General features: G+C 45.8%; 1 protein-coding gene across 1 annotated transcript in view; it reads right to left on the reverse strand.

Annotated features, from left to right (window-relative positions):
• Positions 1-1,253: 1,253 nt before the first annotated feature.
• Positions 1,254-27,153, reverse strand: part of LOC107107437 (protein FAM19A5-like) — a 350,127-nt gene continuing 324,227 nt past the window's right edge. Inside the window, exons 2-4 of the mRNA XM_015407739.1 lie at positions 2,571-2,720; positions 2,062-2,126; positions 1,254-1,268 (exon numbers count right to left, since the gene is read on the reverse strand). Of these exons, the coding sequence (XP_015263225.1) occupies positions 1,254-1,268; positions 2,062-2,126; positions 2,571-2,720 (230 nt within the window). The remainder of the gene's footprint in view (positions 1,269-2,061; positions 2,127-2,570; positions 2,721-27,153) is intronic.

The following is a 27,153-nucleotide window of genomic DNA, read 5'->3' on the forward strand; positions in this document are numbered from 1 at the left end:
GCCTTTCACGTGGCAAATTCTCCGTGTGACCGGGGCCACAATTAACTTGCCCATAGTCCTAAACACATTTGGAAGAAAGTCCTATTGACTTCCAAATTCAACTGACTGAAATTAGGGTGTTAGTAAGTAAGAAGCAACAATGTGTGATAAAAATAATGCTTTAACAACGATATACAGTTGAAAAAGAATGAGAATAGCTTGAAGTTTCATAGGTAAATGATGAATGAGCTGCATAAATCTAGAACAAGTAGGGTTGCCAAGTGATTCTTCGCCGGGAGCGGGGGGCTCCCGGCCAGCGTCGGGTGTGCATGCATGCGCTGCTGCATGCACATCACCCGGAAGTGACACAGGCACGCTGGGCACGCTGGGGGTGGGGCGATGGCCATACAAGGGAAATCCATAGGGTTTTCCCTTGTATGGCCGTGGCCCCACCCCCAGCGTGCCCAGCATGCCTGCGTCACTTCCAGGTGACGCGCACGCCGGGGCAGAGTTCCCCCCAGGGCCCGATTTCGCAGTGGCAGAAATCGGGCCTCCAAAGCGGGGGTTTACTCGCCCCCCGCCCCCACTTGGCAGCCCTAAGAACAAGGTTTAATTGAACACTGATTATTTCTACACCACTTGATCAAAAATCTTAAGAGCATAATGAATTTGCAAAAAGCTGACACCTACATTTTCAGATCAAGTAAATGCAACCATATATGCCAGTTTCACCCTGCCAACAAAAGTCCGCATGGTCAAAGCAATGGTATTCCCAGTAGTCATTTTGGCTGTGAGAGTTGGACTATAAGGAAGGCCGAGCACCGAAGAATAGATTCTTTTGAACTATGGTGCTGGAGAAGACTCTTGAGAGTCCCTTGGACTGCAAGAAGATCAAATCAGTCAATCCTAAAAGTAATCAACCCTGACTGTTCCCTGGAAGGCCAGATAATGAAACTGAAGCTCAAATACTTTGGCCACCAAATGAGAAGGGAGCACTCACTGGAGAAGACCCTGATGCTGGGAAAGATTGAAGGTCAAAGAAGACGGGGACGGCAAAGGATGAGATGGTTAGACAGTGTCACAGATGCAACGGACATGAAATTGAGCCAACTTCAGAGGACGGTGGAAGACAGGAAGGCCTGGCATGATCTGGTCCATGGGGTCGCAAAGAGTCGGACTCGACTGTGCGACTGAACAACAACAAAATGCCAGTTTAGCATACCACACAACCAAATGGTGTTGCAAATTTTAGGATCCTTATTTTGGAACTACGACTAAGCAAACATAACCTAAGCAAACATAAAGAAAAGATACACTCAACATACCATGGCAAACTACAATGGAGGAAAATGAAAGAGCGAACAGATTTTACAATACTAGCAAGGAGAGAAGGCAAAACACAAAAGTAGAATGGATGTGATGTTTTATATTTAGCTTTAGTGGGTAGGCAGTGAAATCCCCTTTGTGCTGTCTTCTTTGATAGTCAGTGGGAGAGATCAAATGCTGATGAAATGGTAGTGAAGTCTCAGCAATTTATTTTAATGGGCTGAAGTATGAGTCATTTTTTTCCAAAAGAAATCTTAATTTATTGTCTGTACAGAAGCATCCATTTTTGTTGTTCTCTGCAAAGCTTAAACAAGAAATTGTCATCTTTAAAGCCATCTATTTATAACCAGAACCCCTTTTTATTCCTGTTAATTGCAGTAAGAATGTTTGCTACCAAGTTTTCATCAGAAGGCTTACACTGACTGTACTGCTGGTGTCTTAGTTGGAACAGAGTAGCTCATTTGAGACATAAAAATGATTTCAAAGTGAAATATTTTCATCCTTCCTCTGCATCAGCATTTTTGCAAGCTGCAGGCAACACACTGCATCTGCAGTGAATCATCCAGGATGACGGTTTTAATGAGGGAAGGGACAGCAGAAATATAAGGTGCAACACAACAGCTCCATTCTAATAACATCACTAGAGTGTTTTTTCTTCCCTCAACCACATTAACTTTCATGCAGTAGTGGTCACAACTGGCTATGATCCAAATTAAGATGGAAAGTGTTACTTCAGCAATGCACACAAGGCTTTACCCAAACAGCTAAGTCCTGATGCTTGAAAAAAGCAGTAAGAAAGATCCCGAAACAAAATATAGATCCTAAAACAAAAAAGACAGCACACCAGAAAATCCCATTTCTTAAACCACTACCAATCCAGTGTAGATTCTGGCACAGCAAACATACATCAGTGTTCCAATGTGCCGTCTGGATGCCATAATGTCTACTGGCATGGAACTAACACACCAAACAATGTGCAGATATGCAACCGTCCAGAAATGATCAAACATTTTTCAACCATTACCTAGTGTAAAATAAAAGCTTCACACCAGAAAGCCAAGTGAGTGGATTTACCCAGAAACATACAGTTTTTCAGATGATAATGTTTGCAAGAATGTCAACCATAATCCTTGTATCAACACATTGTCTTGGCTGATGCATATATAAATATTTGATTCAACACCTCTACAATATGAACAAACAATGTGCTTGATAATCAGTTCTGTGTTGGTGGATATTGAGTTAAATGATCTTTCGTCTCTTACCATCGACACAGGCTGGCCTCGCTCTTGTTGTACCGGCAATCTGTCCCTTTTTACATGCACACCGAGCTGTTTGTCGGGCTATAGTCCTTCGAGGCTGACTGCTATCTCTGTCCAAAGTAACAATTTCACATGTACCTGCAGCCAATTGACCTGGAAAAAAGAACCAGCAACAGGTACCATAGTCACTGAATGCACTACAGGAAATCTATTTCAGCCAGTCATGTCATAGCAGACAATCTACAACTGGAAAGTCAGATGAATAATAAAAAGAGAAACTGCATGCATTTTTCCTTGTGAATGATAAGTGAAAATCTGGAGAACTAGCCAGAAAAAAAAAAATTGCTGCTATTCTATAAATGGTATAATAAAATAAGTTACTGTTACCTTTATTTTAGAAGAACATAATTTTGTAGTTGTTAAATGAAACACATTGCTAGTGCCTTTCAGCATGATTATGGCAAATGTACAATAAAGAAAGAACTAAAAACATAAGAGAGCAATCCAAAGGATATCTATCCGTTTTTTTGGGGGAGGGGCAAAGTCCTAATTTGTGGGGTGCTACCTTCCAGCCTTTTGGTCAAATACAGTTTCAAAAATATAATAATTCAGAGTTTGATATAATTTTTTGCACATTCACTTCCATTCCTAAACTTCAGAAGAAGTTATATGATTACCTCAATTCCCATTAAAACTGAGTGAAGTGATATTATCAACCTGCACATTTCAAATTATATTTTCTTCCTGTGTTTATTAACAAGAATTATCACAAAACAAAACATTTTAAAGAAAATGTAGAAAGTTACGCAGTGCATTACTATTTAATATAAAGTTGAACATCTTTTACACAGCCCCTGGATTTCAACATTTAAGACCAGATAGGTGCCAATAAATGCATATGTGTTTTACAAATAAGATCCCATAAGATCTAATTATAATATGTTATAGTATATGACACATGATGCATATGAGTGTGTGCATTATATAAATGTCTTTTAGTTAAGTAGGTAGTTTTATATCTGTCTTCTAGATACACAAGAATTATTGGGTGCTGAGGCACTAAATAAACACAGAAGGAGGATTTTACAGGTATACTGAATTTTTCAGTATATTACAACACAACAAAAATTTAAATATGCAGAACAACCTCAGGGAACAGTTAGCATATCTGTGGCATTTACAAGAATCTCAGAAAATGGAAACAATTCTTGCACATAAAAGACAAAGAAAAGTTCAACAGTGGAGTCTGAAAATGATCATACTAGCATTCATTTTAACAATTCTTCTTTACATAATATATAACTCAATTCAAATTTTTGTCATTACTGTTGCCTAGTAAACGGTGGGTAACAAACCTGAGAGCCAGTTTGGTGTAGTGGTTAAGTGCGCGGACTCTAATCTGGGAGAACCGGGTTTGATTCCCCACTCCTCCACTTGTACCTGGCTGGATGACCTTGGGCAAGCCATAGTTCTGGCACAGCTGTTCTTGAAAAAGGGCAGTTTTTGTCAGAGCTCTCTCAGCCCCACCTACCTCACAGGGTGTCTGTTGTGGGGAGGGGAAGGGAAAGGAGTTTATAAGCCGCTCTGAGACTCCTTTGGGTAGTGAAGGGTGGGGTATAAATCCAATCTCCTCTTCTTCTCTAGGAAACATGAGCATGAAAGAGCTGACTTTTGCAGAGTAACAAAATATACTTTCTTCACTCATTCTTTAGCTCATCATGGCAAGTGCTATGATATGTTAAGGATGAACCAAGGATGTAATCAAATTCTAATCTACTGTAAGAAAATTCTAATATACAATGGGTGAGGTGAGTGAAATACTAAGGCTTCTTGGGCAAAAGGCTAAATCAAGAAAGTACTTGACTAATTAAAACATTTCTAGACTCTTCCAATAGCCCAGGGCATCTTACATTCAGATTAAAACAATATAAATGAGATCACCCAAAGAAACCCAGCCATCAAAGGGGAACAAGTGGTAATATTCTCCCTAATGGGGACCCAACACAACTTATTATTCCCTTTCCCTCCTTTTATCCTCACTAGAACCCTATGAGTAGGGTTGCCAACTCTGTGTTGGGAAATACCTAGAAATGTTTGGGGAGGCGCCCAAGGAGAGCGGGGTTTGGGGAGGGAAGGGACTTCAGTAGGGTATAAAGCAATGGAGTTTACAATCCAAAGCATACATTTTCTCCATGTGAACTAGGGCTGCCAAGTGGGGGCGGGTAAACCCCCGCTTTGGAGGCCCGATTTCCGCCGCCACGGAATCAGGCCCCGGGGGGAACCCCACCCCCACGTGCGTGTCACCAGGAAATGACGTGGGCACGCTGGGCACACTGGGGGCGGGGCCACGGCCATACAAGGGAAAACTCTATGGTTTTCCCTTGTATGGCCATGGCCCCGCCCCCAGCATGCCCGGCGTCCTCCCGTCACTTCCGGGTGATGTGCGTGCGGGGCACGCGCGCACGCGCACGCACAAGACGCTGGCCGGGAGCCCCCCGCTCCCGGCGAAGATACACTTGGCAACCCTAATGTGAACTGATCTCTACTGCCCGGAGGTCAGTTGTAATAGCAGAAGATCTCCAGTCACCACTGGAAGTCTAGCAACCCTATCTATGAGATAGGTTAGACTGTGAGTGTGGCCAAAGGTCACACAGAGAGCTAAAATAGCAGACTGAGGATTCAAACCCAATTTTCTCAGATCCTAGTCCAACAGAATGAAAACACCACAAACTTCCATTGGAAGAAGTCTCCTTACACTGGAAGAAGGATTCAGCTTTTGCTACACGGTGTATAGGCATGCAACCATTACATCATTACACAGTAGTACAGAAGAAACACAGAAAAAGATTATTCTTTTTCAGTATACTTTTTCACATTAAGCTAAGCATGGTGACATTTTATCACCAGAAGCTCCTGTTCTCCATAGCCCTTGATATGACTTCTTCCTGCTCAGCCCTCCAGCAGAACTTACACCTGGGAGCACTGTTAGGTCTTTCTCGTCCAACAGTCAGCCTGGTGAACCAGGGGGCAGGACACCAGATCTCCTTCAAGCTCTTTGAGAAGGCTCCTTCCCTCTGCTTCCCCACCATTCCAGCCTTCTCTCTCAATCTGAAAAGTAGCTGAATCACAGAAGAGGCCTTTGTTGTGTCATTAGGCTTGCCAGTCCGCAGGTGGGGGCAGGGGGATCCCCTGATTTAGCCCCAACCCCAACAGTGGAAACTTCACCCCCAACAGTGACCACCAGTGGCAACCCCTCTCCCTCCCTTCCTGTGAGATTTAAAGGGCCCTCCAGCTGATTGGTGGGAGCACGTAGCCTGGCAATCAGCTGAATGGCCCTTTAAATCTTGCAGAAAGGGAGGGGCAGCCACTGGCCGCACAACTAAACAGGAGCGAGCAGCCCTTGCTTACAAAAAAAATAAATAAAAATAAAGGGAACATTCCTTTTAAATAGGTTTTTTTTTTTGCAAGTGGAGGCCGCCCGTGCCTGAATTTCAAGCAGCAAATTCACTGCTTGAAGTTCAGGCATGCACGGTACCCTGCCCCACTTGCAAAAACCATTTGAAGGGAAGGTTCCTTTTAAATGGTACTTTTGGAAATGGGGCCCGCCTGTGTCTGAATTCCAAGCAGTGAATTCGTCACTTGGAGTTCAGATGTGTGTTGCACCCGGCCCACTTGCAAAAACAAGAAAAAAACATAAAGGGAAGGTTCCGTTTAAGTGGGGTTTTTTTTATTATTTTGCAAATGGGGACCACCTGCACCTGAATTTCAAGCAGCAAATACGCCACTTGGAGTTCAGACTTGTGTGGCAGCTGCTTGCAAAAACCATTTAATTCCCTTTAAAAAAAATTTGCAAGCAGGCGTCACCGGAGCCTTCCAAGGGGTTGCATCCTCAACATGATGTCATCGTGTCGGGGACATAGCTCTCCCCTCCGGGAATGCCTCCCCCAAGCCTACTACCAGCGACAAAGTAGGACCTGGCAACCCTAGGTGTCATACAAAAGCTGCCAGGATTCATGGGGCTTTGCTCTTATCAGCCATTATTAGTCCTTCATCTTCCTTTGATTCTTCATCTGTCCTGAACTAACCCTTGAAAATGACTCCTATCCCGTGACTAGACCTCTGAAGAGTCCAGTTCAACACGCTTCTACTATTCAGGCTCTCAGAAGGCAACAAGGCACTGACTCTGTGGACTGAACTAGGCAAGAAACAAGGTTCCCCAGAGAAGTTGAAGGACCTCCAGTTTTTGTTTCTTTGTTTGACTCAGTATGGAGCTCTTGCCATGTTCGGTCCCCTCTTCCCCAAATAAACCTACAGCAGATTATATTCTGATATCCACACATCTTCATTCCTCTGACAATCACCTGTTTTTTGGACCTGAACAAACTGATCTCTTGGGTTTTTCAGGAATTTCAAGGTATATCCCTCAGAGATCTTCAGTAGAGCTGGAAAAATCACTGGAGCTGGCCTACATTCCCAGAGTCAGTCATAACGGCATCATGGTGATGGCTCTTTCTTTCCTCAGGGCTTGAAGGGATTGGAGTTCTTGTTGAACATGGCGCCAGTTCTAGACTGTTGCCCCTGCAGCTTAAAACTCTTGTAGAACCAGTGAACAATTCAGGCTTGTTGTGAAAGGACTGGGACTTTTGGTGGTTCCTTCCTTCCTTCCCTTTTCCTAGTCGGGAGATTGGATTCCATCAAGTGTTTATCCAAAAAGCTTGTTCTCTGCACAGGGAGCACTAGCCAATCTGGTGTGAACTGTGGCATCCACCCCCCGGTACCTAAACCATGTATTTATTTATTTATTTATTATATTTACAACCCGCCATGATATTTGAGGTTGTGGCTCTGGCTGACAACTGGACAAAGTCAATGAAGACTGTTGCTAGGGAGACCTTTTTAAATTCATCCTTCAGCTCCTTAGGAACCTTTGAGGATGTCATTGCTAGGTCTCCCACCCACAGACAGATTGCTCGTGCAAACAAACAGATAGCCAAGGAAGCTCTTCGTCCACAAAACTCTTTCTTAGCACCAGAAACCATCTGAATTGTCCTGAATGACCAAGGATTAGTCCAGGTCTGCCACAGGGGCATCCACAGTCAGCAATTTGAGCATATTGCATGCTGAAGGTTTTAGGGAATAAAACTTAGACCATTGTTGTTGGTTTGCTTTAGGCATTCCACTCTGATTTTACTAGCTTGTTGAAAATAGAGGGGAAGGGCAAACCCAAGGTTCTTTTGCCCCTTGTAGGAAGGCCCTACTGGAGCCAGACGGTTAGGGATCAGCCTGTTCTGAATGTGACTGGTAGTTCTCTGGAATTTCCAGAATTCTTAGGAGTTTAGGTAGCATTTTAGAAACAGTTCTGAGGGAAATGGTCAGGTTAGAGTGGAGGTACATATTGGCTCCTCATCAGATAATTCTTCTTCCCTCTGGAAGAAAGATCCTGAATTCTGTGAGACCATAGATCTAGAGTCCCAGAAAGGGAAGGAGTACCTGAAACACTCCTGCCTACTTAAGCTGTGTGTTTGATAGCCACCTTTATCCCATTTGTCCTATTATTGACGTGGCAGGGGATGAAGAACTGCCATGGGAGGGAAAACTGGAATCAGATTCATCCTGGTTTCTACACACCCCTTGCTGGGATTTGGAACAAGACTTGGATTGAGAATGAGGTGTTTTCTATGCCTCCTTTTGAGACCCCCCCCCAAGCCTATAGACCTGCAAGGGTTTTAGAAACAATGGCTTCCATCTCTTTAGCCATTTCTCCCCTGATCAAGGAGAGGAAGCTAACTTGAGCATCCTTCCCCAGGGTATCTGGGAGGCAGGATCTATCTTCCTTATTGCCTCTCAGGTGGCTAGTAGGACAGGAGATGGAATCCATAATCTTGGTGGATTGCAACTCTTTGGAGGGGAGGGGTAGCCAATCCTGCCCTAACCCCATCTTGGTGCCTCCCAGTCACCCCTTTTCCCACCAAAAATGATTCTGCAGTGACTCACATGGGCCCTTGGTGGGCCTAGATATTGAGGAAAAGACAACAGATATCCACAGCTTGATGTGCTCTGCAGCCAACTTTCAGTCAGTCAGTCACCTTTATTGGCATGTAAGCCAACTGTCACTGTTGACCCTTCTACTACTTCTTCCCAAACTGTACTTCTAATCTGCGTTGAATGTGGGGTTTAAATGCAGGCAATAAAAGTGTGAGTCCAGAATCTTTGACACTGTGGCTGTGCAGATGGTCTCCAAGGTCAAGCAGAGCTGCTGCCACCATCATAGCCATACATTGAGGGTCAGCTGATTCTTCCGCTCAGTCCCTGCTGAATCAGCCTTTACAGACTCTGAGGTACAGCAGGCTTCCTCTGATGGACCTGGGCCTCCACCTGGCTTTGAGGCTCTTACAATCCTATAGAATCCTATAGAAGGGAAGATGAAGGATATCAAGACAGGCAAAAATAACAAAATGCTGAGTAGAAAAGAGAAAACTGTTGCAGAGATGCTCAGTAGAGCAGGTTCACAGCATCCAGTTTGATTGCCAGACAGGGCCAATCTGTTCGCACAGAAGTCGTCCGTTGTATTGGAGTTTGAGTAAAAAGCTCATGACCCTGCCTGCATCCATGCAATAATCTTCTGTAGACCAGGGGTGTCGAACTCATTTGTCATGAGGGCCGGATCTGACATAAATATCATTTTGTCCGGCCGGGCCATGTATATATAATGTTTTTAAAGGACACAGGAAACCCAATCAAGTATATAATGTTTTAAAGTCAAAACACAAACATGCTTTAAATATAAGAGCATAAGCAGAGCCCTGCTGGCTCAGACCAGTGGTCCACTTAGTCCAGGATCCTGTCTCACACAGCAGCAAATCAGTTCCCCTAAGTCTACACAGTATTCCAAATGAGGCCACCCCATAAATCTGTGCAGGGGCATTTCAGATGTTTTATTCTCAATCCCTTTCCTAATCATCCCTAATTTAAGAGTTTGCCTTTTTTTTTGCACTGTTGCAGCACACTGGGTTAAAACATAAGAGAAGCTGAGAGAAGCCCATCCAGCCCAACACTCTGTGTCACACAGTGGCCAAAGCCCAGTTGCCCTCAGGAGGTCCACCAGCAGGGCCAGAACTCGAGAAGACCTCCCACTGTCCCCCCCCCCAAGCATACAGAGCATCACCCTGGAAGAAATGGCTACTTTCGAGAGCAGACTCCCTTGCATTTGACTCCCCCTCCAATATTCAGGAAGTTCCCAATGGAGTTGGTATCCTAGTCAGAGCGCCCATAAAACAGCCAGGGGGAGGTGGATTCCAACTGGGGAACAGGCTGCCTAGAGAGGGGGGGGGTGCAAGATCCAGCTCTGGAGAAGTCTCCTGGGGCATCCCTGGAGCAGCCAGCCAATCCAACCAGCCCTCTTCCCTCCCTCCCTTTCACGGCGGAGGACCAGATGGGCCAAGCAAGGGAAGTGTATATAGCAGCACAGTTTGTCTGGGCTCCTTTCCCCAGGTCAGGAGGCAAATGTTTTGCTGTTGCCTCCTCTCCAGCAGGCATGATGGTGTGATGCAGTAGTATGGTGAGTGGACAGGGGGCTGGGCAGTGCTCTGTGCAAGCCCCAGGACACCTGGCTCACCTGCCGAGGGGACCGGCTGCACAGCTCACTTCCTCTCCTTGCAAAACAGAACTTGAAGTGGCTGTGGCTCCTCCCGCTTGTTTACCAGCCGAAGCAGCCACTTCTCTCTCCCCACCTCACCCCCAGAAGATTACAAGCAGCTGGGACAAGAAGGTGCTCATGCTTGGCATCACAGCATTAAGGCTCCCAGAACTGAGAAAGACCAGGGGGCCTGCAAGCCTGGCTCGAAGGGGCAGAGCACCCCCCCCCGAACTGTGTGTTATTTCCTTAAACCCTGATGCCCACCCTCCCACTTCCTCCCACTTCCACTGCCCAGTACTCCTCAGTGCTGGGCAGTATACATAATACAGAACCTCTGTCTGTCTGGGAGATGTGCCTCCCAGACCCCACATCAGCGAGTCCCCTGCAGCCTTAACTTCGATTGCAAGCCAAAGCAGGGGAGGGAGTAGGGCCAGCTTACTTGGGCCAACACAGGAACCAGCAGAGGTGGGAAAGCCAGAGGAGGTAGCAGGATCTACTACCCCCTGTTGCAAGAAACAAACAGGCAGGGTCCCTTGGCAGCCACCACAGAACACAAGGGGAACAGGTCTGACAGGTCTGAAGGGTGAGATGGGGTGGCTGTCTGAGGCCTCCCTCAAAGTGACCACAATGCAGAACATCTGCATCTGAGCAGCCAATGCCACCCCATACTCCCAACTGAAGCAGGTATGAGAGGGGCAGCCCCACGCTGCCACAAGGCCAATGCAGGGCAGGGCTTTGCAGCTGATCTTGGGGTGGCCAGTACAGGAAAGGTGGGGCCAGCTTGACAGGCAGGACCAGGAGGCTGGGGAGAGACAGAGGAGGTGGGGTTTGAGGCAGGAAATAAAAGGAGCCAGGGAATGGAGGTAAGGGAGTATAACTGCTGGGCCCCCCTGCTGTTGGAGGAGGCGCACCAGCTGAGAGGAGGCAGACCGGATAAGAACCCTGTATGGGCCGAATCTGGCCTGCGAGCCATATGTTTGACACCCCTGCTGTAGATGAACAGGTTAAACCATGCATGATTAAATGGATGCAAAATGTTGGTGTGGTAATTCAGTTTCAACACTGGGAAAACCTATGGACTAAGGATATTAGATTCACAGCCAGCTAAACTCTAAGAGAAAACTGGTATAAGATGTTTTACTGGTGGTACATCACTCCAAAAGGTATTGAAAAGATGGATAAGAATTACAAGGGGTCTTGTTGAAAATGAAAAGAAGCAGAAGGCACATTTTATCATATGTGGTGGACTTGCATTGAGATGAAAAGATACTGGAAAAATATGCATGAGGAAATTCAATATATTTTTATAACAAAATTTCCAATGAAACCAGAGACAGTGCTGTTGGGAATTCTGTCAGGCAAAATAGAAAGAACTTCACAAGACCTACTCAGATACATGTTGACAGTTGTTACATTTGCAATGAAATGGAAGACAGAAGAATATTCTACAATAGAAACTAACAGAAAAATCGGCTGAGTACACAACAATGGCAAAACTATATAAATAATAGACCACTGAAAGAATTTCAGCAGAAATGGCAAGCCTATTACTCATATTACGGGAACAGTTAAATTTATTGATTTTTAAAAATTTATCTGAATATTACATAAAAGGTGATGCTGATATTGATTACAGTTTAAAGCTCTTTAATTACTACTCCATTAAGTATTTAAGATATTTAGTAAAAATAAGATTTATATGTGATACAGGATTAAGGTAACATCCAGATTTTAAGGATAGTTCAGACTTAGTGTAGAATTGGGAATTTACTTGCCTCACCCTAGCATATGGGCAGAATGCTGTGACCTGTATATGGTGGATGTCATTCATCTTTCTAAAAGGGGCAACAGTATTTTCATTGCAGACCTGTGCCACCGGCTATGGTCAAGTTTAAGGTGGCCAGTGGGTGCAAGGACCTAAGCAGAGGCTTGGCCTTGGTGGTGGCAAGAAAGAGTCTTTGGTAAGGTACAACGGAATGGTGAGCACCATTTTTGCCCCATTTGGGGGCAAGGGGTCTGTCAGGACCAGCTGGTGAGTTGTGTGGCTCCTGACTGGGAATGTGGACTGCCTGTGGGATCCCGTGGGTAGGTCCTTCTCTCAAGTTGTATGGCTTGGGGGGCTGGAGCTCCAGGGTGGTAACCTGCTTGCTATGCTGACTGGGTGCCAGCCATCAATTGATGGCTCACACCAGGGGCAAGGTGGCTTGCCCTATTCATTGCAAGAAGAGGTCCAAGGGTGACCCCTGGCTTGGCCTGTTCTGCTTCATTATTTGTCATTGCCATTGGCAATGACAAAGTTACCCTTTAGTTATCCCAACCTATGTGTCCTATTCTTCCGACTGGGGTGGCAAAACGTTATTCTGAACTCCACATACAGTTTTAGTTCATACAAAGTAAACCCCCCCCCCATGTGCCATTGTTTGGATGCCTAGCAACATAAGCTCTTTTTATAACTCAGCATGCACAAAGGTTCATTTGACTAATTCCCCTCTAACAATTTTTACCTGCAGATATTCCATCTGGTATGAAGACAGAAATCTCAGTAGCCATGGTAGTTAGGATTTCCGCAGAAGCTGTTCAAGTTATATATACAAAAATACAGTGTGCATGCTTTAAATATGCATGCTACCAATAGTGTTGCCAATTACCTAGAAATTCCTCTCGATTTATGCAAACATTTCAGAAGATAGCTTAGGGCCAGCTCAGTTTTATTATATCTTTTTAAAGTGTAAAAACAGTTCTTACCACTTCAGCAGTGAGAGAATAGTGAACTGCTAAAACATAGTTCAGATTCCAGAGCTCATATTTGACATTCCATTGAGTCAGGCCAATGTGCTAACTTTCTGAGGAACTCTTTATACAGATGCACATATATCATTCAACAGGAGGGGCCAAAGGTTCTATCTGGATCACTTACAGTGCAATCCTTTGCAGAGTTACACCAGCCTAAACACACTGAAATGAATAGGCTTCCACTAGATTATCTCTGATTGCACTGTAAATTCTGATACAGAATTACATTAACTTAAATTGAGTATCCTGCATATCCTGTCTAATTTAGCTCATAGTGTCTTAAGTCCAAGGTCTTAGGCAAACATTACAGCATTGTTGCATTACAACAACATGAGGTATGTGAAGTGATTTAAACCATTTTATTTACTAAGCTATTTATAATCCACCTCCCTCCACATCTGTATAAGGTTTCAAGGTGGCTCACACAAAACACATTTGGAACAAGTATAGGAATGAATAGCCATAAAATTATACAAACTCACTGAACTATTAAAAAGAAAATGAAAACACAACAAAAGTAAGGACATTATAACTTGTAGACAAACCTACCAATTTTAGACCCAACACAGAATCTAATGCTACTATAAACATTATTATTCTTACTGTTACTATAGCTGCCTATGTAACAGAAAACAACAATTGTCAGTAAACACTCAGAGATTTTAAGCTCTGTTCAAGTGACTAAAACAGGACACGTACTTAAGCTATTGTTGGTCACATACTGAAGCCACAGATAGCCCTATAGACTTCTCTGCTCACAATATTTTGAATCACAGAAATAGTACACAGTGGAACTAATGTGTCTCCAAGGAAAGTGTAAATGTAAACATACACCTCAAATGTTAAAAATCAAAGCTGCAATATGAACAACTATGTTCAATATGAACTTGTGATATTTCTCTTAATAACCGATACTGTTTCTGGTCAGAGGAGATATAAGGAGTATGTTTCCATAACCAGGAATGCATAAGGAATGTAGCACCAATGCATTTAGAATACGTTCTAATGAGATGCAATAACAATTCATATGTTATGAATTTCTCTAATTGTGGACTTGAGGAAGTTAATGTAAGTATTTTTGATGCATGACTCATCACATGGTGGGATGCATTTTTTTAAAAAAAATACCAAGCAGAACAAGACAATACATGTAAGTTCCATACGAAAACAAACAACGTGCTAGCCCATCTGAGTACAATTAAACCATCAAAACATTCAAGCTTCAACAAAGGAAAGAAAGATGGGAGGCCAAGAAAGAACTAGAAAAAGATTGTATCTTTGTAAATTGGATTGTTCAGAATGATATCCTGTTCAGACAGAAATTGCATTAGTGGAAACCAAGTTGTAACAAAATTATTGTAAGCTTTCTCAAGAGTATGGTTGCATAGTGCCGACAGTAATCTTCACCATAACAAAATAAGACCAATTTCGACTAAACCAAGTATCAATATGGGGAGTACTGGAAATAAACATAGAAAAATTTAAAGAATTGGAAATGAAATTTATCTTGAAATGGTATAGGACACCTGCTCAATTATCGTATATGATTAAGGGAATGAAATTGGTGTTGGCATTGTAAAAGAATAAGGGGACATTATGCACATCTTTGGTGGGAATGCTCTAAGCGGTAAGGGAATTTTGGCAACTGATCCTGGAAAAGGTTGATAATTTATGTAACATTAAGATTGAGCTGAATGAACTGGTACTTGTATGAATAGATTCAACCAGATATTTTATTGATAATAAAACAGGATAAGCCATGGGATGAAGAAAATCAGTAGGATACGGTGATTTTCAGTTATATATTATATCAAAAGGATGGGGGGGGAAGGATGGGGGGGAGGGTTGGAGGTTGGGGTGGCTCTGATAGGCAAGAGCGGGTACACATACATTGAGAGGGTAAGAGAACTGGATTCATTTCTAGAAATGCTATGGGTTGAAACAGTCGGCCCAAAAGGAAACTTAACACTGGGAGTTTGTTATCGCCCACCAGATCAAAAGATAGAGGAGGATTATAAAATGATGAATAAATTAAAGATAGTGGCTAGACAAAAAAAAAAAAAACTGTCGTAATAGGTGATTTGAACTACCCACACATTGATTGGGTCAATATGTGTTCTAGTCGGGAAAAAGAGATTGAGTTTGTAGACATTCTCAATGACTGTGCTATGGAACAGATGGTCACAGAACCTACCAGGGGAGAGGCGATCCTGGATTTGGTCCTAAGTAATGCCCAAGAGCTGGTGAGAGATGTAAAAGTGATTGTACCACTTTGGAACAGTGACTATAATGTTATTGAGTTCAACATTTGTATAAATAGGGAATTGCCATCACCACCCTCTTTAGATTTCAGATCGGGGATACCCATTGGAAACAAAATTGTTCCAGCCACCACTGCAGCTGATGCCACCACATCCTGGTAAGGTAAGAGAAAACATCTGGAGAGGTTGGACATGGAACCTTGACCATTGAAGCACTTCATGGCTTGACACCATCATGCTCAGAAGCTTGGCCAGTACCATCTCCTCTATCTTGTGTTTTTTCAGCCTGCCTATGGTCAGAAGTTGTATGTTGTGTTGTCTCTCCCAAGTGCCTATCTGAACCCCTAGGTATGCCCATGATTGAGAAGCATTTAGATTGCCCTTCTCCATGTTGACCACGAAGGCATGGTCCCTCAAAAAAAAAATCACCGCCATCTCTGATGCTTCCCCACTCTGCTGGTAAGAAGGGGCTTTGACAAGGATGTCGCCTAGAAATGGTGACAGCAACACTCCCTGAAGTCCCATATGTGTTACAATGGCCACCATGATTTTGGTGAACCACCTTGGGAATGACTCCAGGCCGAAAGGCAGCACTGGTACTGAAAGTGTTTCCCATCATATACAAAGTGTAGGAACCTTCAGTGAGCCTCTCGAATTGGGACCTGTAAATAGTCCTCCTATAGATCAATGAATGCCAGGAAATCCTTTACTTAAACATCTGTCACAAGATTTCATCCTGAACATTTGAGTCCTGATGCAGTTGTTTAGCCCTTTTGGGTCCAAGATTTTCCTGGCATCCCTATTCTTCTTTGGCTCTGGGCATGATATCCTGTTGGAGTCACGACAAGACTGACAAGGGGCTTTTTTGTTTTTGTTTTTGAACGTACAACATGTCTTTATCTTCAATAAGATGTCTGTCAAGTCTGTCTCGAAAAAGGCTTATACCCTCGAAAGGAACTGCCATCACTTTAGCCTGTGCCGCAGAGTCCCCATCCCAATGCTGAGCCATGTGTTCCTTCTGGCTGCTACACTGCATGTCATAGCTCTAGCTAGCTGCTGCAGGATGTCCGGTGACGTATCTGTCACAATCACTGTCGTTAGGGCAATCTTCTTAAGCTCATCTTTAATTTCTTTTGGGACTCCACTATCAGCTGAGGCTAGTCCTGATGCCCAAGAATGTGCTGCCCTGGCAAACACTGAGCCTGCTGTTGACATCCTGATGGAGCAGGCTGAGACTTCGAAGTATTTCGTAAGACTTGCTCAAATCCCCTATCGCTGGGGTCTTGGGCAGCCTATCTGCATCCATAGGTAGGACCGAGTTGGAGTTTAACCTAGTCCTGGGTTCGTCCACCATTGGCACCTTGAGTCTCTTGGTAGCCTCCGGTATCAGGGAATAAAGCTTGGAAAAAACATCTGATGGTTAGCTTTTAGATTGGAAGGGTGTTCCCACTCTGCATCCTACTATAAAAGGCTGCGGGCAGTTAGAGAAGCAGAGGAGGCTTGCTGTTGCCTGCCTCAGCATAGCAACTCTGGACTTCCTTGGTTGTCTCCCATCCAAGTACTAACCAGGTCTAACCCTGCTAAACTTCTGAGATCTAACAAGCGCGGTTGAGCCTGGGCCCTGTTTGTGATACTGCCAGTTTGTACATCATCTGGCCAGATTCCACTGGACGTTCTGGGTCAAGATCATTGTTTTCCTTAGGTCTGGAGGCAATTCTAAGTACTTGGAAAGTAATCTCATGTACAGCTCTTGAGGGAATAGCCAGGACTGTACTGTTGGTACTACTTCCTCTCCTTCCTCTGACCATTCCCATTCTACCCTATCTGAGGATGGAACTGTGGAGTCTGAGTCCTTCCTGGACTTTTTGCAGCCATGAAGTCACAGCCCACTTATGGTGACCCCTTCGGGTTTTCAAAGCAGGAGATGTCCAGAGATGGTTTGCCTTGCCTGCCTCTGTGTCATGCCTCTGGTACTGTTTGGTGGTCTCCCATCCAAATACTGACCAGGGGTGACCGTGTTTATTTGATGAGCTCAGGCTATCCTGGACTATCCTTGCTGCCGCTGTTTCCTGGTTCTACATATAGTCTTGCGGGGACTCTGAAGCTTATGATCTGAATAGATCTGAATAGCTAAGTGTACCTCCCCCCAAATCTGTTATAGCCTCTCTCTGGCAAACAGTGGAGGTGGTGGAAGTGCTATAAAGCAGCAGCCCTGTATGGTTTTCAAGGCAACAGACAGTCACAAGTGGAGAGCCAACCAGGGCTGACCCTGCTTAACTTCCAAGATCAAACCAGGCTAGCCTGGGCCATCCAGGCCAGGGCTGCTGCACTTGCCTGCCTCAACATAGCGACCCTGGACTTCCTTGGTGGTCTCCCATCCAAGTACTAACCAGGGCTGACTCTGCTTAGCTTCTGAGATCTCCACAGATCAAACTAGCTTGGGCTATCCAGGTCTCAGCACAGAGAATTGGCAGGTCTGACTGGCAGTCATTTTCCATTTGCTTGCCTGGGAGTGAAAGTGAAAGTAAGTCTGCCATGAGGGTCCAGGTAACCAAGATGACCACTGCCATTTTTCCCGCCCTTCTATGGCCTTCCCTGGGCCTTTTAGCTCCCTGTCTGTTCCATGGGAACTCTCTCCCTGAAGGGGAAAGGGGGGGGGCCGCTTTAATCCACTCTAGCCTGTCCCAGGTTGGGGAGGTTGGAAGCCCCAGAAATCAACTTCCCCTTCTTCCTCCCTGAATAGCTTGGGGGTTTGCTTGGGGTTTTCCCCCAGTCTACGACCCTGCCCTCCTTCGCCTCCAGTCTAGTTTTTTGCCCTGTTAGGGCTTACCATGATTCTGTTGAGGGCTAGAGGCTCCCGGTTTGTCTGTTCCTCCACACGCTGGGTCCTCTGAGACTGGAGAGATTGCCGAGTCTGTGGCATCACCCTGTTCTCCTTGCAAACTCAACCACTTCCCCTGATGTGTGTTGGTTGGGGAGGGGACCTCCAGCCATAGGCTGGGCCCAGCAGGAGTCTGCATACCCAGCCTTGGCTGCTGGGGATCTCCAGTGCCGTTGGCTTCCTTTGCAGTCTGCCGCCGACTTAGGCTCAAAATAATAAAGAGGGAGGGTCTTTTCCCCTCTTCTTTTCCCCTTTCCCCTCTCTTCTTCTCATTCCTGGATCGCTGCACTCTACAGAGTGCTTGTGAAACACGTCCTGCTCAAGCAGCAGGGCCGGTAAGACTGGGATGTTCCCAGGGGACAGACCCCTCCCCTTCCTGGATTGATCTGAGGAAACCAACCCTGTTCCAGAGGAGGAGCCTATTCCCCAAGAGTAAGGACTGCCCCACTCCCAGGACCACTGGAGAAAAGCCTTGTACCTTTGCCTTTATCTGTTGTCTGAAACGCAGAGGTTACACAAAACTTTTTATTTAAGTGAAAAGTGAAGCTTTTCCAATAATTTTATTTCTGTGCTCAGAGGTCCAGCTCAGCTTTTACAGAATGCCTGGCAGTTCTCCCCTCCCGTATTTTTCTTCTTTTTCTCCTTTTCTCAAGTTTCAAAAAGATTATTCCTTCTCCCTCAATGGAATACTCCCACTCTTAGTTAGTGCTCCCCCCCCCCAAACTTCACTTGCATTGCTTGTACAGTCTTCTGCTCTACCTGGATTAGGGTTAGTTCTGGGTCAGGAAACACCTGGAGATTTTGGGGATGGAACCTGGGGGCAGCGGGGTTTGGGAAGAGGCGGGACCTCAGTGGGGTGTAAGGCCATTGAGTCCACCTTCCAAAACAGCCGTTTTCTTCAGGGGAACTGATCTCTGTAACCTGGAGATCAGTTGTGATGGGCAGGGGATCTCCAGCCACCACCTGGAGGTTGGCAGCCCTAACCTGGATGTTGTACAGACAAAATGCAAAAAAACCCCCAAACCTTGAACATTAGATTGCTCTTTCATAATGCTTCAGCATCACTCACCTTCAGTATCTGTGCATATTTTTTAAATTCACAACAACAGGAAAAACTACAGTCCTTTTCAGATGTTTGAGTAATGATACTGGGAGCCCACCAACCACACATAATAAGAACATACACTACCCATGATCCTGCTGATATATGTGGTCACACAAACAAAATCCATATTTACCTTAGTACATATCAGCATAACCCCTGAAAAAGCCAGTGGTCAGTTCACATACACCAAAGCTGTGCACACATGACAATACATACAAATGCCACCCCTGTTCACTGCACATATTGGGAAGAGAATGTGTAGTGGACATTTTCTTCATTCACCATTGGTTGGCCCCCAGTATGTGTTACTGTAAAGTCTGAGAAGATTGTACCTGTAAGATTAAAGATTGCTACTCAAAGATCAGTAATAGCAGTGCAGAACCCAGTACTTATAAATGTTTACTTTTCAATTTGAAGCCTGGCACCAGGATGTTTAGTTACTTGTTTACTGTTATTGATGAAGAATTTTCCAACTCATTTATGCTTGCTTCTCCTTTTTGCAATTTTGGTCTAGACAGCTTTGGTTTACTGCTATCATCAGATTTCATATATTAATGTCACTCTGCTGCAACAGAACTGCTCCACTGATAGAAGATACGCTTATTCTATTACTGTTCCATTTAAAATCTGAATGCAGCTATCTTTAATCAAATGAGTCCGATGACTGCTGGAATTATAGGAAGCAAATGCAGGCCTACATGCTTCCTAGAATTTAGCAGAAAATAAAGGTAGTTTTGCACATCTCATAGATCTTTGCATTATGCATTCTGTTCAGGGACTTTTCATACTGCATAGACATTTTTAACATTACTGAGATACTAAAATACACTTATACAACTGCACCTAATCAAAGGATACACGAGAATTGGAGAAAAATAAAGGGAGCTGCTTTTCAGAAGCAAAAGCAAACACCACAGTACCTAGAGAATTGGAGAAAAATTAAGGGAGATGCATTTCAGACAAAAAGCAAACACCACAATGCCTAGAGTACTGAGTTTTTTTTAATGAAGTCTTAATACTGGAGTAATGCTATTCAAAGAAACAGAGAACAATTTACAAAAAAAAAGTGTATGGGGGTAAATCGAGGGGTAATGTATGCTTCTAGTTTCATCAACAAATTTGCAAATGCACACATAACTCTATCAGTTATCTTTTCCATTAAACATTAACAGATTTCAATGGACCCTGCATATACCAGCTAGAAACATACCCACTTAGAAACAACCCATCCTGGTGGTGACTCCACTCAAACTTGTACACAGGCACTAGATCTCTATCATGTACATATGAATTGTGTCTTTTCTTTCTTTTTCTTTTTGCTCTTGAAAAAGGGAGGGAGGTTTCCCACATCACCACAAAAACCATTATGCTGGGGACCACAGGACCTGCACAGACAAAAGTCCTGTGGAGCAGGAGCTGTAGTTACGTGAGAAATTAGGTGATATCAAAAACTGGCTAGATGCAACCCATTTTCTCTTTAGGTACCTGCATAAATATATATAGCTTGAATTTTATGCTGCTGAACTAGTAAAGCAAGATTAGGTTTGATAAGAAAGTAAAAATTACATGCATTTCCCCCACCCTCGGAACATCTCTCTATACACACACACCCTTCCAGCTTCAAAAACTTTGCACAATTCTAACATTCCCTAAAACATCTGAAAATCAGCACACTGAATTGACATCTTGTTAGGAAAAAGCTGGGTAGGCAGTTTAGGCTTCCTCATTCTGGGCTTCAATACCTTTTCAGCAATAAATCTTCTTCAGTATTATTCCTGTAATCAGGTCTCCCATTTATCCACCTGGGGAAGGGAATTGTCTACCCAGTTTCACACTCCTGAGGAACTGAGGAGTAGAAGAAAAATGGACTGCACATAATTATGCTCTAGGAACATAAAGATGCAACATAAAGACCATAGAGACTAGGGGTGGCACCCTAGATCATTACCAGGAAATGACATCACATCCTCCCCAACTCTATCTTCCCCAAACTCCACAACCAAAATCTCCTAGCCTTTGCCCTAGGGCAATTCTGGGAAGTGCCTGCATGAATTGATAAAAGTCAGAAATAAATCATAAGCAAGAACATAACTTGGGACATCAGTACAGTTCTGGTTTAAATGGCTAAATGGAAATTGCATTATCTTTTGTTGGGTCAATCCCTGTTATGATGGTGCATGTACTTACTATGCAGAAGTTTGTTCCTATACCTGCAGCTTCTAGAGTACATGTTTGCCCCTCCCATTCCCTGGGAAGTAAGCAGCAAGCACACATGTAAACTCAGATACCAAATAAAATCTGGAAAAATTAGTCACAGGATTCCCTTACAGCTACTTTTTTAGTATAAATCACATGTAAATAAATAAATAAAAATATGTACATTCTCATCAAGGATAGACTATTCCTTGACATCTACATGCACTTAGCAACCTTGCCAAGAAGGAAGACTTGTGTTTAGCTCTTTAGACAAATGGCAGTACAAAACAGATTGAAGTATTGTAATAATCAGAGGCTTTTCTTTAAAAAAAAATCAAGTCAAAAGTGGTCATTGGGTAAACATATTACTTCACATAATGCAAGTGCTAAATGAGCCTAATCAGCACTGACAAATATTCTTAAGCATTTCTGATTGTCAAAGGCTGTCAGACAGTGCCGGATTTATGTATAGGCTAAGTGTAATGTATTGAAATGATTACATGAATCACCTCATAGGACTCCCATGTTAAGCTTCAAGCCAGACCAGGGCTCCTCTGAGCGAACTTCCTATTGGTCGCTTCGTAACAGCGACCAATCAGAACGATACCATTCCCTAGGAGGGAAAGACTCCCATTGGTCTTTATTCTAGCAATCTCATTGGTTGTTATTTGTAAATAGGCGTGGCTACATTAGCCCGGTTATGTTTAAAAGGAGCATAAGCTCCCACTGTTTTCTGTTCTGGTTTCTTACTGAGTTAGTGCTTGCTCGTTACTTCCAATAAAGCTGAATCACTTGCTGAATCACTGTACGAGTCCTTTGTTAGCGCGATCTAACAATTGGCGACGAGGATGGGATGTTAGAGCAGGTAGGCAGCCCTGCGGACATCCACACTTCGGACTCGGAAGAAAGCGAGCAGAGCACAGCAGCCGATCCGGCGGAGGCGCCACCAGCTCCGGTGCCCAAGTCTCCCCCGATGGCTGGAAGCCAGAAGTTCGAGTGCTTCGAACCCTCCTCAGAAGACTGGGACTCCTACCTGTCCAGGTTCGAGTTCCATCTGGAGACCCACGACATCACCGATGAGGCGAAGAAACGGGCATGCCTCCTGAGTTCCTGCGGGAAGGGGACCTTCGACATAGCCAGGTCGTTGGTGGCCCCAACTGATATAAAGACTGTCACCTACGCTGACATCACGGAGAAGCTTAAGGCTCACTATTCTCCACAACCGTCGGAGATCGCCTGCCGGCACGCTTTTTACAAGCGGAACCAGGCCGGAGGCGAGACCATCGCAGATTTCGTGGCGGCCCTTCGCAAAGCCGCACGGCCATGTAATTTCCACAACGTGGAGGAAGCCCTCAGAGACCGTCTCGTCTGCGGTCTCAAAGATGAAAGGCTGCAACAGAGGCTGTTCGCCCGCACCACCCTGACCTGGGCAGTGGCCTACGAAGAGGCCGTGGCCGCGGAAGCAGCGGAGAAGTCCACGAAGGAGGTCCGCCAGCGGGTGGCAGAGCCCAGTATACACGCTCAACGAGACAGCGAGGGCGAAGACGCGGATGATGACGTCAACGCGGTTCGAGGCAAGCGGACCCCAGCGAAGACTACCAACGTCAAGCCTTGCTCCGGTTGTGGCGGGAAACACCAGCGCGACTCCTGTTGGGCTCGTGATGTCGACTGCAGAGCGTGTGGGCGGCGTGGTCATCTGGCCAGAGTCTGCAGATCAGCAAAGAAGGATCCCTCAACTAACAACCGGTCAGCGCAGAGGGGCACTCCAGTCAGCACCCAAGGCAAGACCCGTTCCTCAGCATCGGAAGCAAGCTGCCAGTTGACGGCGACCTTGTCGAGCGCATCGGCCGTAAATCGCACCAGCAGCCAGGGCAAGATCACCGTGACTCCACTCCTCGACGGCCGACCCTGTACAATGGAGGTGGACTCAGGATCGTCCGTGACGGTGATTTCTGCCGCGTCCTGGCGCCAGTTGTTCCCGAACCGAAGCCGGCGGCGGCTCCAGCCTGCGGGAACCAGAGTGTCCGACTTCCAGGGCAACCGAATTCCCTTGGCCGGACGGGACTCTGTTACTGTTGAGTATAAGGGGAAATGTGTTAAACTGTCATTCCTGATTGCAGAGGGAGACCGGGTTAACCTGCTAGGGTTAGATTGGTTTGAGCCATTGGGCATTGGTATTTCTGGGATTAACAGGATGTCTGAAAATAAATGGGGCATGCTGTACGACCTGTTCCCTGATGTATTTGCCGAAGGGTTGGGGAGGTACAAGGGCCCCCCGGTTGCGTTTGACTTAGATCCGTCAGTCAAACCTATTAGGTTGAAGTATCGGAAAGTACCTGTGTCTCTCAAACATAAGGTGGAAAAAGAGATTGACAAACTAGTTGAGCAAGGGGTTTTAGAGCCAGTACCATACAGCAAATGGGAGACCCCGATCGTAACCCCTGTCAAATCAGATGGGTCCATACGACTATGCGCCGATTACAAATGTACGATTAACAAGGCGCTGCAGCAACATTCGTACCCGGTCCCGGTAATAAGCCACATTTTGGCTTCCCTGGGGGGTGGCAAGATTTTCGCCAAATTTGACCTGGCCCAGGCATACCAGCAGTTGCCTGTCACCCCGGAGGCTGCCGAGGCCCAAACAATTGTAACCCACCAAGGGGCTTTTAAAGTGAACAGGCTGCAATTCGGGGTCAACGTAGCACCTGGGATTTTTCAGGGCCTCATGGAACGTCTACTAAGGGGGGTACCTGGCACAGTGCCCTATTTTGACGACGTGCTGATTGCGGGCGGGTCTGAACAGGAACTACTGGACCGGGTTAAAGAGGTCCTCAGGCGTTTTCAAAATGCCGGTCTCAGAGTTAAGCGCTCAAAATGCACGCTCGGGGTGGAAAGTGTGGACTTCCTGGGGTTTCGCATTGACGCAGAGGGAGTCCACCCCACGGATGAGAAGGTATCTGCAATCCAAAACGCCCCCAGGCCGGTGAGTAAGAAGGAGCTCCAATCCTTTTTAGGACTCCTGAATTTTTATCATGCGTTTTTACCGCATAAGGCATCAGTGGCGGCCCCTTTGCACGCGCTTTTGCACAAGGAGGCAAAATGGAAGTGGGGGCAGGCCGAGGAAAAGGCTTTTGTGGGAGTCAAGGAGCTGCTGACATCTAATGCCGTACTCACGCATTATGATGAACACAAGCTCCTGGTGTTAGCTGCTGACGCTTCACCTTTTGGAGTAGGCGCAGTTTTAAGCCATCTGATGCCTGATGGGAGCGAAGCGCCTATCGCTTTTTATTCTAGATCACTATCTGCGGCAGAGCGGAACTATGCCCAGATAGACAAGGAGGGTCTGGCGTTGGTAGCGGCTGTCAAAAAGTTCCATGATTTTATTTTTGGCAGACGATTTTTGCTGGTCACTGACCACAAGCCGCTACTGGGGATTTTTGCGCCCGATAAGCAATTGCCAAACATCATGTCCCCACGCATGCTTAGATGGGCGATATTTTTGCAGGCTTATGATTTTGACTTAGAGCACCGGCCTGGGAAAGCGATTGGGCATGCGGATGCCCTCAGCCGGTGCCCGGTGCCGGACATTGGCGCAGACCCTGCCCCCGCCTGTGAGGTCTTGGCAATTGAGGAGCTTCCTCGACCCCCGGTATCATCCAGGGACATTGCAGCACACACGGCCAAGGATAGCGTGCTGTCCCGAGTATTAAACTGGGTTTGGAGGGGGTGGCCGGTTGGAAGCGTTGAACCGGAGTTCGGCCCTTACAAAAGCCGTCAAAATGAACTATCCATTTCTAAGGGCTGTGTATTATGGGGGAACAGGGTGGTGGTTCCTGACAAACTCAGGACGAGAGTGTTAGAGTCGCTGCACGAGGGTCACCCCGGTATGGTACACACCAAAGCGTTGGCCAGAGGGTATGTCTGGTGGCCGGGGCTGGACAAAGAGATCGAAGAATGGGTACGAGGGTGTCCCAAATGCCAGCAAGTCAGACCCGATCCCCCACAAGCTACACCCCAAGGCTGGGAGTCATCTGGTAAACCCTGGGCCAGATTGCATATAGATTTTGCTGGCCCTCTCCAAGGGCAAATGTTCCTAATTGTGGTGGACGCTATGTCCAAATGGCTGGAGGTCGTGCATATGAAATCGACCACATCACTTGCTGTGATCCATGCGCTCCGCCGACTTTTTGCCACCCACGGGTTGCCTGACGTCATCGTCAGTGACAACGGGCCTCAATTTGTGTCTGAGGAATTTAGGCTCTTCCTCACGAGTAATGGCATACGCCAAATGACTTCGGCCCCTTTCCATCCGGCATCTAATGGCCAAGCCGAACGGATGGTCAGGACGGCCAAAGAGGCCCTGGGTAAAATGGACGAAGGGGACTGGAGCCAGAGGCTGGGCTCCTTTCTTTTGCTGCAGCACACCACCCCCTGTAGTGCTACAGGCCGTAGTCCGGCCGAATTGTTAATGGGGCGGAGACTCACGACCCGTTTGAACCGAATGCACCCAGACCTCACTGAAGAGCAATCCGAGCGTACCACGGCGCAACCGAAGGTGCGCATGTTTGAAAAAGGGGACAAGGTTTTCGCACGAAATTATGCAAACGGGCACTTATGGCTTCCTGGGGTTATATCCGACTCTGTGGGTACTCGAATGTATGTGGTGCAGTTAGCTGACGGTCGAATATGGCGGCGCCACATAGATCAGTTAAGGAGACGTTGGGCTAGGGACAGCGCTGACTCTCCGACGGCTGAATCCCCTGATGTCGAGTGGACACCCCCAGAGCAGGCGGTGAGTACCGAAAGGCCCGGTACTGTCCCCGAGTCAGGGCAGAACCCTGTGTGCGGGGCTGAAATCCCAGTCGAGTCTGTGCCTGATCCAGGCTGTAGTGAACCCCACTCTGACCCACAACCTTGTCTGCCCATGGAGCCTGCACCGCTCCGCAGGTCCCAGCGTTCGCGGCAAATGCCGACTTATCTGAAGGACTATGAGTGTAAATACTGTTGGAATAACTGATGTACAAAGGTTGATTGCATGTTTGTAAATAATAAAACAATTGGGATGATGGCTTAACTTAGGGGGGAGGAATTGTAATGTATTGAAATGATTACATGAATCACCTCATAGGACTCCCATGTTAAGCTTCGAGCCAGACCAGGGCTCCTCTGAGCGAACTTCCTATTGGTCGCTTCGTAACAGCGACCAATCAGAACGATACCATTCCCTAGGAGGGAAAGACTCCCATTGGTCTTTATTCTAGCAATCTCATTGGTTGTTATTTGTAAATAGGCGTGGCTACATTAGCCCGGTTATGTTTAAAAGGAGCATAAGCTCCCACTGTTTTCTGTTCTGGTTTCTTACTGAGTTAGTGCTTGTTCGTTACTTCTAAATAAAGCTGAATCACTTGCTGAATCACTCTACGGTTCCTTTGTTAGCGCGATCTAACAAGACTTCATGCAAGGGCAGGGCAACTCGAGCTCAGCAACTATGAGACAAATTGCTCCAACTGCCTTAAGGCCAGCCCTGATGAGACCGTGCAGGGGTTGGACTGACAAGCCCTGCCCCTTCTAGGTCCCTGGTGCCACTATTCAGAGTACAGACTCCAGGACTCCAGAGCCAGCAGCCCAGAGTCAACAACCAACTGCACAGCCTTCCCCAGCTCAAGGGTCAGGTCAGTAGTGGTACATGCTGCACTTTAATCAGTGGGAGAGTG

Source organism: Gekko japonicus, unplaced genomic scaffold (assembly GCF_001447785.1).
Source record: "Gekko japonicus isolate JY-2015 unplaced genomic scaffold, Gekko_japonicus_V1.1 scaffold2108, whole genome shotgun sequence".
Taxonomy (NCBI): domain Eukaryota; kingdom Metazoa; phylum Chordata; class Lepidosauria; order Squamata; family Gekkonidae; genus Gekko; species Gekko japonicus.